Raw genomic sequence first — 13,783 nt, forward strand, 5'->3', positions numbered from 1 at the left:
CATTGTAGATCTGGTCAAAGGGGTTTCTCAACACCGGATGCGTACTGCGAAATATTATCCTAAGGGATGGAATGAGTTTATGTCGGCAATGGCTGAGATGAATGTACCAACAGTATTGATAGGTTCTAACGTTGTTAAAGAGCAACTTGAAAAGATGAAAGAGGCAGGAAGTATTAAGACTGTAAGTTCTACAAAACCAATCTCTGCTATGTCTGCACCTGCTGCAAGTTCTATGTCAGACCGTAAAAGTGTTCTAAATTTTGGTGACTGGCTCCAATTGTGAACAAATAAAACACTGTGAAACATGCAATATTTTTAACGTTTTGTGTTTATTTTATAATGTACCATACATGTTTGCATACATTGGTAATTGTAGCACGCTCCAGAAACCCTTCCAGGCATCATATTTACTACAAAACGCTTCACCATTTGATCATTTCTGACATCTTTGTCAGATATAGCTTTAAAATATCTTCGTAAGGTAGCCCTTTAAAGCGTTTAACAAGATAAAATAAGCAATGCTGTCCACAGGTTATTGCCAGGGGATGCTGCAGCTGAAGCGGTTGATACGTGTACTTCTTAGCTTGCAGTTCTAAAAACCTCACGATGCCAACGGGGAAGTCAGAGTCATCTGGAGCTCTTCCGTAAGAGTCAAAAAATTCACCATTGCTGTGTGTTGGAAAGTAGAGCGCCAACCAGTGTTCACCAGGTAGAGTACGGGGGTGGGTATTTACAATTAAACCGAAAGGTCTCTTGGAGATTTTTCTCTTGGGTAACAAATCACTGGGGTATACGCCTAGAAAGAACGCATTTCCAGACAACACACGTAGTATCTGCATGGTATCCATCCTCACATATAATCAAACAATACATTCCTTGTGTGGCTTATTTCAATAAGATTTTCAAAGATTGCATAGAGTATCATGTTGACGGTATTGGGGAGAGGTACAGCAAATCTAATTTCTGCTCTGAGGTTTCCGTTCTTGATCAGGGAATAGTGCTCTGAGCAGCCTTGATCGGGGCTCAAATCAAAATAATATAAAGTATAGCCGTTGTTAAATTCCTCACGGTTGATTAGCACAGATCGATCTTTCATTGCTTTGCCAGACGTCTGTAACAATTGCATATATTCTCTCACAAAAAGGTTATGTTCATAATCAGGCTGCAGCGGTTTAGCAGGAATTTGTTCACCGTCACAATACAGGGCACAAAAGTTGACATTATAGTGCTGAAAATTGAAAGGATTTCTTTCATAATCACCACTAAATGCAGCGTTATCCACGAAACCAATCACTAATTGTTTAGGTAACTGCCCTAGAAATAGGTTTTCCTGGTTACACACAAGACTGCCTGCAGGAATGCTGTAAACTTTCATACCAACACGATCAATAGGATATTTGGCGTTGGAGTTCAGCAGAGCCTCCGCATGTCCTAACCGTACACCAGGTGATACTTTTACACGCTTTACAAAGAGAGACGCTGCCAGGATCTGTACTTTGTAATTCTCATTACCATCCCTCATCAGGCAGAACTCATTTTTACTTCTTGAGAGTTTAATGTTCACATCCACACCGTTAATCAATAGTTTGCCTTGAAAAAACAGATCGCTATGCAAGGGCCCTAGCAGATCCCATTTACGACTGCCAGCTGTATGTCTGGCACGTGCTCTGAAACCAGAGTTACCGGCGGCTGTCAGCAAGGTGTTCTCCATGAGCGTTGCATCATCCTTGTAAAAGCCACCCGCTGAAAACTGGGTCCCCAAAGCATCTCCGCTGTAGTTCAGAATAAGTTCAATAAGGCCTCTGTAAGCGTAGCAGTGGTGACTCTGTGTAATCACACGATCGCCTAATGTAACATCCACCTGATTGAACAGTGACACTATGGGGTAGTTGACAAGACTCACTCTTGCTCCGTCATCGATATCCGTGCCGTCAGCCTTCACAACCTTGCAGCTCACATACAGCAGAGTATTGTTTAAATCCGTGTAATGATCGCCATGCCCCGTTATAAAAAATTCCAAAGGGGCATTGGGAGTCAGCGCTGATAAAGGGGGGATCTCGATGTATGTGCAGTTTTCAATGCTAGTTTGCGTAGGTGCCAATTGAAAAAGATCTAGCTCCGATTTGACACATTCCTCTGAAGCCTCGTGGATAAACGCCATTTTATCTTAGAAGATGTTCTGTTTGTCACCACGCTTCCTTCCTTGTGTACGTTTCCTCTTTGTATGACATGTTTTTTTAACAACCCGCCTCTTTTTAGGAGGCATGGGCGGGCCGACAGGCCGTTTCTTCCTGATCACTGCCATGCCAGATCCCCCCCTGCCCATCCCCAATAACACGTGATACAAGCTGTCCTGACACATCTCTGGCAATGTTATTAGCCGCCGCTTTTACGTGAGGTTTAATGATTTCTAGGCCTCTCCTCAGTAACGGCATTGCTTTTCGAAAAAGACCCCGGAACAGGCCCCCTATACCGGTACCATACATAATGGGGGATCCACGGAAACCGGGCAGCCCGTTTCCAGCCTGTGCCCTGTAATAGTCTACATATGCTTGAGGACTCCCGCACTTCTTTATCACGACCATCCTTCACTTTTCTGAGGCCTGAAATGAAGCTTAACAACGACCTTACCATGGTTAAAAGCTATGTTTTCATTCTGATCCTTTTGATTTCTACAGTAATCGTATCAATATAATGTTTGTTGACGGTAACATAATGCGGCTGCTCATAGGTCATCGTGATTATTTCGTTGTCCTTATCCTGCACAGGTAAACAACGTAGTAACGGCACATAGAAGTCACCCACTATCTACGGGCTTACAATATCTGTATAAATATACATCGTGTTGAATCCTCCTGTAATGTCCGTGACAAAGTTGCTTTTTTTGGTACGTACATGTGGCTGTAATCCTAATATTTTTCCAAGGCCTTCAGTGACTAGGATGCTGTAGGGACCCTCGCATTTAAGTCTGATTTTCCGTCCAATTGCATCATACTTCACGATTACTTCTGGGGGATCTTCGACTTCTGTCATAACCTTGTTCATATTTTCTATTACTTTCTGGATGGTTGCATAGTGACCAGCTTTTAAAGGAAAATGCCATTTTTTTCTCTCATTAGCGATTTCAAAATATTCCTTTGCATTTAATGTATTCCAAGTGTGCGGATATTGTAACTCAACCAGTCCTACTTCCCATGATCCTGGAAGCTCCAACACTTTTGCTAGTCGAATAGTAAAGTTGGAACTTTTGTTGTTGGGAAATGCAGCTGCTGATGCATTGCTGGGCAGTGTAATATAAAAACCAGCCATGTCAAAGGTGACACACTTCGGACTCCTTAACCCAACTGTTGAACTTCTCCGGCCACCCAGACCATTTAACTAGATATTCTCTTTGTTTTCCCCTCCCTCTTTTCCTGACTATTTTCTCGATTCTGTAGACACGTTCTTGTTCGCTAGGAATCTTTTGCAGCTCTTCTGGGTAAAAAGTTCCCTGTACAGGATCCTCTGCATAATCCATTAATCTATATACAACTCTTTCTCCCCTCTGAACCCGTTCTTTGACAATAAAAATTTCATCTGTAAAGGTTTGATGATATCCCTTTTCAAACCTACCCTTTAGTCTGGATATTCTAACGTGATCCCCCACCTTAAAGGTTTTTAACTTTCCGACTGCTTTAAAACTTTTTCCATATAGCCGTAGCCACACGTCTTTTTCGTTAGATTGTTTCACCATGTTGGGGGCTGTCCTGATGCTGCGATGGTAAGAGCCATTGTATCCCTGCATGAGAGCCGGTAAAACATCCACATACCTATGAGTATTTTTAGCTGTAAAATGTCTCCAGAGTTTATTTTTCAGAGTTCGATTAAACCTCTCTATAACAGCCGCTTTAATTTCACTATGTGTGACAAAATGGTGTATGCCATAACGCTCCAAAAGTGTCTTCAGAGGCTTATTTAGGAATTCTTTTCCAGCATCTGTCTGTAACTTTCTGGGGGCCCTTCCTGATTGGAAGATGGTCTGGAAGGCTTCGGACACCCCCCGTCCTGACTTATCAAGTAAACAGACAGCCCAGGCATATTTCGAAAGTACATCGATCACTGTTAAAATAAATTTCAAACCGTTGTTTTCAGAGTCAAATCCTGATAAATCCACAAGATCTGCCTGCCATTGACAGTCAATGCAAGAAACTATTGTTGCGTTCCTAGGAAAATTTATTCTTGCTGGCTTATGAAGAGTATATGTATCTTGACCGGAAAGCCATGTCTTGACACGTTTCAAGGTTAGGTTTTTAATGCGTTTCCGTCCTGCCTTAAATAGTGGGTCTACACCTCCATAACTGCCTGTGCATTCGGGTGTATAATACAACTCCTTTAGAATATTTTCATACTTCATTCTGCACCATTCGCTCCTTACAATAAATACACTTTGCTCTTTAGCACAAGCCTTGTATTTGTAATTTACATATCATTTACCATTTTTCACTAGCAGAATAATAACCTTCATCACTAGTAGACCTACAGTAATAGTCATCATCATCATCATCATCATCATCATCATCATCATCACTAAATTCTAATTCTGAAGTCACATCACAAATACAACCAACACGACCACATTCACATACTTTAGCAATGTTAACTACATTTGTAATGTCTTTATTTACATCCTCTGGTAGACAAATGGGGTATTCGGTAAGCTTCAGAACCGCCTCATTAATATCATTATTAACATCCGCCGTAGGCACGCTGGTAATGGTCTTCGTAGGGCACTGACAATCACCTCTCTCCTCTGTAGATTCTTCCTCGCTTGAGATGCTTCTTAAAAAAACCAGACTCTTGTCATGTTTATATCCATGGGACATTTCTGATTAAATATAAAAAATAGATCATTACTAAATCTAACAGCAACTTTCTCCATTTATTATATAAAGTTGTCATCAATAGCTGTAGTAAAAAGTCAATTTAGTTTCATTTACCTAAGTGACCCTCTGCAGACTCTTCATCGGTTGATAAGTTTGACATTAAGGGGTTACTGTTGTTGTGACAATAACCCGGGACAGAACCTGGAAAATATATTAATTCATTACCTATCATGATGGTAACAGTGTTAGCCTGAATTACACATTTGAATATATATCCGATTTTTTACTTACTCAGGCCTGTTCCTTGGACCGGCGATAAAGAGCATCTCTTAGTCATTTCCCATCGTGACAGGTAAGACCTGGTGAGATCGTTCACGTCTTCACGTTCTATGGCGCCCCGTACATTACAGCATGATAGACGGCATCCAAACAAAATAGGCCTGAAGGCCTGTAAGTCTTCATCAAACATTGTACAACATATTTTGTGGCAGTCATTCAGAATAGGCCTTGCCTCGGGCCATGATGTAGAAGGGTCTACAACCTTTTTATTATTTCCTTCGTCTTGCCCCATATTATTAAACGAGGCCTAGGCTTTAAGCGGCTGAATTGTCGCCCTTCTGCAGAGGCCCTCTTTTATCAGTCTGTGAACCACAGGCCACGCCTGGGACATGTCAGAACATGCCATAAACAAGCTTGTCGCACGTGCCATTGCGCTCATCGCCCTCCCGTTATCTAGCAACCATATACGCAGCGCATGACCGCGGGCCACCCCTCCCTGGGCATGCCCCAACACGCCTTGGGGCCTCTTGTAACATACAGAGCCTGCGCATAACCTCATGTTTTTATTCTTTATTCTTTCTCTTAATTTTATTTTTCCAGCCTTCTAGCCCTACCCATTACCCAAACCTTTCGGAAATATATAAAAATAAAAACATTTTGCATACAAAAAGGGCTTTCTTTGCAAAAAATAGTAATTTTATTTTTACACCTCTGCAAAAGTAAAATCCTCTGAGAACAAAGAAAAGGATGTGTTCAGCTTCCAAACTTTACAACTGCAAACAGGGTCCAAGTCTGCTTTTTGATAATGCTTTTTACTTCTTGGTCTGTGTAAATATGTTTTTGTGGAGTTTGAAGCTCAGAAATGCTTCTGCTTTTTGTAATAGAAGGCCTCGTGCTCGGCCTGTCAATCATTTTGATTCTGCCGATGGATAGCCTTTCAGGGAGGGTTAGCCTCTTCCATGTGCTCGGCCTGTCAATCATTTTGATTCTGCCAATGGGATGCCTTTCAGGGCGGGTTAGCCTCTTCCATGTGCTCGGCCTGTCAATCATTTTCTTTCAGCCAATGGGAAGCGCCTCTGAATCAGAGAAGCAACTTCATAGGCTGCTACTGTCAATCCCCGCCTCTGCAAATATGGACCAATGAGAAGAGCCTCATATGCATAATTAATGTGTCAAGCTGAAAGGGCTTCTGGGACAGACGTGTTTGCTGTTGCAGCAGTTCCGGGTCAAAGGCCCCCCGGGTCAGAGAGGGGGCGTGTGTGGTATTGTCACCGCACTACCGGTGAGAAGGTTTATGGGTCAAGTGGGGGTGGCTCACCGTGATGTAAAAGTACTTCCGATAAAAAGGGCTTGTGGGTAAAGGGCCAGGGTTATGACGTTATAGTCCTCCAAGGTAAGGAGGGGCTGGGGGTGTTGTGACATCACAAAAGGGGTGGGGGTGTTGTGACATCACAAAAGGGGTGGTGCTGAAAACATAAACAAAGACGTCACACAAAGGGGCGGGGCTAAAAAAGTAAATAAAACATCACAAAGGGGCGGGGCTAAACAGCCCTCCAAAATTTGGTATGTACTTCTTACTACTATTGTGGATACTCAATTTCTCTTTCCTAGTCTTGTGAGCCATATAGGAAGGATAATACAAATAAGAACACTCCAAGAATTAAAAAGACAACAATCATCATAAGAAGGAAAATGCAGGAGTCATTTCTAATATGAACAAACCCTCTGGATAAATTAACAGGGAACCCTATGGGTCCCACCTCTAACATGAGCTTTAAAAACATTTATAAATTGTGTTGCTTGGAAATTTGACCAAAATGATTTTTAAAAGCTTGCCTTCATTGTCCCTCTTCAAACCACTTTCCTGCATAGAACTGGTGCCTGAACTGAGGGCCAAAATTCCTTTTTTCCATCTTTTAATTCTCTTTAATTCCCTTTTACCTTTTAGTTATTATACTTTGCTAATAAAATATTTACATGTAAAAAACCATTTTCATTCTTTTTTTACAGGTTGCAGTAATATTACTGCCTATTTTTTGAGAGACCTTTGGAATATGGCCCATGACTCCTTGCTGCCACTTGCCATTACGTCATCTTCATTTACTCCACTTAGGAGGCAGTGCAGTGCAAGCAGAGGCCAGCTGAGCAGCAGTGAAACAGAACTAAGTGGCAGCAGACCAGCGACTGTGAGCAGCACAGTGGACCAGTTGTGTAGCAGCGGTGCTGAGAAAAGTAGGACAGTGGATCGGAGTGCCCACAGCAGCAGCTGAGAGCAGCGTGGTGGATCAGCTGAGCAGCAACTAAGTGAGCAGAATGCCCAGATCAGCACATCTTATCCAAAACCCCAACAAAGGGCAAGAAGGCAGGGAGGAAAGTATCAAACACTACTGGACAGGGAAGAAAGGAATAAATTTTCAAGGCAGGGAGTGGAGGGTTAAGAGCAAAACATCTCCTAGAAATCTGCCAGAGATTTCTAGCAAAAAGAAAAGCATATAATTTCATAGAGGGCCAAGAACTTTCATAAACTTTAAAATTTTTAGATTTTTAAAATCTGATTTTTTAAAAAAAAAATTTCACCTTTTAACTTTTTTTAATTTTAAAATTATTTTTTCAATTTCTCTTTCAATTTTAAAATCTTTTTCGCTTTTTAAATTTTCTTCATTTTTTCACTTTTTAAAAATACTTTTTTCAATATTTTAATTTTTTTCAATTTTTCAATTTCTTTTTTCAATTACAAAATTTGAAAAAATTGTTTATTTTAATTCTTTAGAATTTTTTAAATTCTTAACCATCTAAGAGGGGAAAAAATATAAAACATAACAGAAAAAAAATACCGATACTTCAAAACAAGGAACATAGTGATGCATTTTCAAGGCAGAGAATAAAGGCCAAGAACTTTTGTAAATATTGTTATATTAACTGACACTTAACATCAGGGAAAATATTAATTTTTAGAAATTTTTAATTTTTTAGCGAACTAAAAAAAAGTCCTAGAAATGAATCTGACGTTATAGTGACATGTAAAATATGTGATATGTTTGAGCCCACAGAAGACCTAAACTATGAATGTATCAAATATAAACTACATGAATTACTAGAAGAAACGCAGTGCACAAAGCTAGATATCCCAACCTAAGCAAGAAGACCACCCCATAATTAGACACAACAGGAAACAAACAGTTTCCTTTAAAAAGCACCCTATATATGAACCTAAAGAACAAAACTGGTACATTCGTATTAAACACAACAGAAAACAAACAGCTTCTGTAAAAATGACCCTATATCAGGGGTGAAATGCTCCCGGTTCGGACCGAGTGGTTCAGAGAACTGGTAGCAAAAATCCCTGCCCCACCCCCACACCCCCCACCCCGCATTGCCCAGCTGAGCCGCACAATCATCAGAGGCTTTTTTAAATTATTTTTAAAAGGATTTTTTCTACAACCCCTTTGGACAAAAAAATGCTTTTAAAAGTAAAAAAAAAAAAAGCCTCTGATGATTGTGTGGCTCAGCTGGGATCATCAGAGACTTTTTTTTAATTGAAGTTTTACAAAGAAAAAAAAAATTTCCCCTAGTTCCCTCCCCACCACCCCCACACCCCTTTCCACCCTCCCATCCCACCCTCCCCCCCCAGACTTCCCAGAGCAAAATAAAGGGTTTTTGTGTTAACAATCATATGCTAAATTAGCCTAACTATTCTTAAACTACCAAATACCCCCCGAAACCTTAACTCCACTATTGATAACATAATACTTCTAAAGTTTAACATTCATTCATAAACTATTTGATATTTTCTTGTCTGATACTTATTTTGAATATAATCAATCCATCTTCTCCATTCCGATATGTATCTTTCTTGTGTATAGTCCTTCAAATATGCTGAAATTTTCGCCATTTCCGCTAAATTCGCTACTTTCAGTGTCCATTCTTCAATAGTAGGCAAAGAATCCTTCTTCTAATATTGCGCTACCAACAGCCTAGCTGCTGATATTAAGTTCAAAATCAGTTTAGTCTCTAATACTGTACAATCCGTCATTATACCCAATAAAAACAATTGAGGAGTAAATTTCAACCTTTTTTTCAAAATGTTCTGCATCACCCACCAAAGTTTTATCCAAAATGCCTTGATTTTCTTACAAGTCCACCATATATGGTAATAAATTGCATCCTCAGGTTCACATCTCCAACATTTAGCTTGTAAGTTTGGATACATACATGATAATTTTTTAGGATCTAAGTGCCATCTATAAAACATTTCATAAAAATTCTCTCTCAAATTTTGTGCTTGCGTAAATTTAACATTTCTGACCCAAATCTTTTCCCATGTTTCTATCATCACTGGTTCCTGAAAGTTTTGTGCCCATTTTATCATACAATCCTTGATCAATTCCGTTTCTGAATCTATTTCCAATAAAGCATTATACAACCTTTTAATATTCATCTGAATCTGATCTCTAATCTGTTTCACCAGATTTTCCTCATTTTGCATAACACCAATTTTTTGGTCTTCCCTCCATCTAGCTTGAAGCTGACCATACTGAAACCAAGTATAAATTATCCCTTCTTCTTTTAATACATCTAAAGATTTCAATTGCAGTTTGCCCCTTTCCAAAAGAAGAAGCTCTATATAAGTAATCACCTCTGTTTTTTGCTCTATACTTATATTTTCTATTGCATGTCTGGGATTTGTCCATATGGGTATCTTATAATTTAACTTATATTGATACTTTTTCCAAACCCTCAACAACGCATTTCTAAGTATATGACCCTTAAACACTTTATCCACTTTTTTTTCATATAACAGATAAGCATGCCATCCATATAACAAATCATAACCTTCTATGTTTAACATTCTTTCTTCAGTTAAGTTAAACCAATTGCTAATTTGTGATAAAACAGCTGCTTCATAGTACAATCTTAAATTAGGCATTTTAAGACCTCCTCTCTCACGTACATCCTGTATAATTTTCAATTTCACTCTTGGTTTCTTCCCACCCCAGATAAAAATATTAACCCCTTTCTGCCATTCCATCAAATTTCCATCTTTCTTAAGCACTGGTATCATTTGAAACAAAAATAAAAACCTAGGCAATACATTCATTTTAATTGCTGCTATCCTTCCCAGTAATGATAGTTGTAGCTTTTTCCAATTTTCCATTTCTTTCTGTACTTTTTGCCAAAGAACTTCATAATTGTTTTTAAACAATTTCGTGTTTGAAGCTGCAATATATACTCCTAAATACTTAACCTTTTTAACTATTTCCAACCCCGTTATTCTCCCTAAATCTTCTCTTAGAGATATGGACATATTTTTAATTATCATCTTTGTCTTGTATTGATTTACTTTAAATCCAGATACTTTACCATATTGACCTATTATGTCCAACATATATGGAGCCGCTTCTATAGGTTGAGATAAAGTAACAACCAGGTCATCTGCAAACGCTCTTAATTTATAATCCTGCTGTCTAATTACGATTCCTTTTATTTTATCAGAGTCACGTAGCTTATTCAACAAAATTTCTAAAGTTAAAATAAACAACAATGGCGACAAAGGACAACCCTGCCTTGTACCTTTCTCAATTTTAAAAACTTCTGTTAAGCCTCCATTAACTATTATTTGTGCTGTTTGTTCCTGATATATTGCTCTAATTGAATGTGTAAAATACTCCCCAAAATGCATTTTTTATAGTCTCTCATTTATCAGGCAAAATAGTCTTTTCTTCACAAGCTCTCAATTCCCAGCAGCTTAAATCCACTCTCACGGAAAGTTCTCAATAAGCACTTTTGTTTCTGACTTTCACTTTCAAAACCATAACAAAGACGCCATCTTCAGCCTCCAGCTCAAAGGAATTCAATTTAAAACAAAGTAAGTCCGGAGTTAAGCTCTGTTACTTTTAAGGCTTGTTCTCCTGTTTCCGCTCTGCCTGCGCTTGTAATCAATCAGACTCACTTTTGACAGCAGGATCGGTCGTGGCTTCTGGCTCTGTTTACACAGAGTTGTCCCGGATTCGGAGCTTCTTGGCAGGCTGACTGGGGAGCTCTCACCCTCCAAGCCTCTGGAATTATTCCAGAGGACTTTTGGGGAGCTCTACTCTCACCCACTGGCTCTTATCTCCTTCTTTTCCCAAAGGGGAGGTTTTTCAGCCGCCAGACAGCCGATTTGCACTGTCAAAGCGGCTTTTACGAAGTCACGGGGCTGGCGGTCTAAAAAGACCGTCCACGAAGCCTGCGGTGCCAACCGGAAGTCCCATCAGAGACTTTTAAAAGCATTTTTTCTACAACCTCTTCAGCCGAAGAGGTTATAGAAAAAATGTTTTTAAAAGGAAAAAAAGCCTCTGCCGATCAGGCAAGTCAGCTGGGATCGTCAGAGGCTTAAAAAAAAAGAAAGAAAGCCTCTGCTGATCAGGCAGGTCAGCTGGGATTGTCAGAAGCTTTTAAAAGCATTTTTTTACAACCTCTTCAACCAAAGAGGTTGTAGAAAAAATGATTTTAAAAGTAAAAAAAAACAGGTTGACCACACCCACTCAGTCAGATTACCCTCCCCCCCACCAAGCCATGCCCACAGAACTGGTAGTAACAAATTTTACATTTCACCACTGCCCTATATATGAACCTAAACCCCTACTATCTACCCTAGCCCACTCCAAAGACACCCCTCTGGAACTGAACAATTATTTTCATAGCCTCCCTCTTTAAGAAAATATGCAGACACCTATAAAAAAGCAGTCATCAATAGTGTCTAAAAAAAGGAGGCACAACCCAGCATTCCTGTGACAGGAAGAAAAGTATCCCAGACTTTCCTAGGGGAAAAAAAGGTGAATATTGGTGATAGGAGATTAAATTCTTAGGGGAACAGAAACTATAGCCTGCAGGCCAGATAGTCAATCTAGAAAGATATGTTGTCACCCTGGAGCAAAAATCAAAGATGTAACTGAATACCTTTCTAAAATAATCAACCTCACAGATTACTACCCCTTCCTTTTCCTACAAGGAGGAAGAATAACTCAACAATGAATATGAAACAACAGATTACAAGCAGCTATGGAAGAAAAAGAATTAGGAGCACAAGTGGTGTTTTCATCTATACTTCCAACAAAAGGCCAACATCCAATAAGGGAGCAAAGGATTTTAGAAATGAACCACTGGCTTAAAATATTGGTGTCATCAAGAAATTTGGTTTCCTGGATCATGGTCTGCATTACCTACATCAGGAGTGTCAAACTCACGATGACACGTTGTCATCATGTGATGTGTCACAACTTTTTCCCTTTTGCTAAACTGGGGGTGGAGGTGGCCAGCATGTGACACATCCTGCAGGCCATGAGTTTGACACCCCTGACCTACATCGAGAACTCCTGGCACCTCTTTTTCTAGTAGCAAAACCTCCTACGTAAAGGGTTCCTGATACTTGCTCTGTCACAAGTAAATGCCTTATTCTCCAATATGTAAATAGTATATGAACGGGATATCAGGGGTTAATTTATTCTTCACTTCTTAATGTATTCATACTTCACCACTCCCATATCTAGCTCCATCCATTGTATATATAAAGAGCTGCACGCACCCATTCCTTGCTTCTATCTGTGAATATTCAGTGAATATAGAATGCCTTGTGTAAATAAAGAGAGATATATTTGAACTCTTAATTCTTAAATGATTTATTGAGTCTGATCCTGAAAATATTGCAACAAGCTGGTAGCAGAGGATGGTTTAATTGACTCAATAAAAACTTAAATATGTCTAAGAGAGATAGGCCCAACACCAGGGCATACAGCAAAGAAATGGAAACGGATCAAGAAATAATCAATGAATCCGCAAATGCGATTTCGAGAGAATCTGAAGAATACACCACTGAAGACGAAGAAATAATAAATGAAAATGATGACCGAGAGGAAAACAAAATAGAAAACAACGAACTCAGGTCAGAGATATTAAAACTGTTAAAAAGCCAGAAGAACGATGAAAGCCTCATCGCGAACCTCCAAGATATGCTGAAAAACAGCGGAGCAGCGAGAGAGAAGCACATTGCTACTGAAAAGCCAAAAGATTCAAAAATAGTGAGTGATACGATTACAGACAAAAACGCTGTGAAGAAGAAAAACGGTGATCCCATGCAAAATTTCGAATGGCAGCCATCTTGGTTTCAACAGACCTCCAGGGTGAGCGAAGCAGAGCCAATCAGAAAACTTGATTCAAAATTTCTGGCGCGAAAGACATTACTAGATAATGAAAATGAAAAAGAAAAGTCAAACACCTCAGAAGGATCAGAATCGGAAAGTGAAGGTGATTCAACAGACACACAAATAAAGTCAGCAATGAAAACGCTTTTTGCTGCATTTGGACCGAAACTAAAGATTACCAAAAAATCAACTAGAAAGCAAGCGAGCAAGCCAACGCCTCAAAATCTACCCGCTCCCATCCTGACGACGAGAGCACCGACGCCTGAACCCAGAGAGCCCTGCAGATACCACCCCACACCGCAGATCGATGCAAGCACCAACGCTCTCAAGAGAAGAAAAAGAACAACCGCCATCGTCAGGACTCCCAAGATCGAGCCGGAGACCGATTCATCTGAGGAGGAGCAGAGCGAGCGAGCCGCAACGACGAGAATCTCTCACGACGACTCCAGGAATGAAATGAGC

General features: G+C 39.8%; 1 protein-coding gene across 1 annotated transcript; it reads right to left on the bottom strand.

Moving 5' to 3' along the window:
• Positions 1 to 850: 850 nt before the first annotated feature.
• On the bottom strand, positions 851 to 2,161 carry LOC139308452 (uncharacterized protein F54H12.2-like). The gene has a single exon (XM_070931979.1). It carries the CDS (start codon positions 2,159 to 2,161, stop codon positions 851 to 853), a length of 1,311 nt encoding a protein of 436 aa, XP_070788080.1.
• Positions 2,162 to 13,783: the final 11,622 nt, after the last annotated feature.

This window comes from Pituophis catenifer, unplaced genomic scaffold, assembly GCF_029215685.1.
Source record: "Pituophis catenifer annectens isolate HBS135680 unplaced genomic scaffold, rPitCat1.0.hap2 SCAF_1, whole genome shotgun sequence".
NCBI classification, from domain to species: domain Eukaryota; kingdom Metazoa; phylum Chordata; class Lepidosauria; order Squamata; family Colubridae; genus Pituophis; species Pituophis catenifer.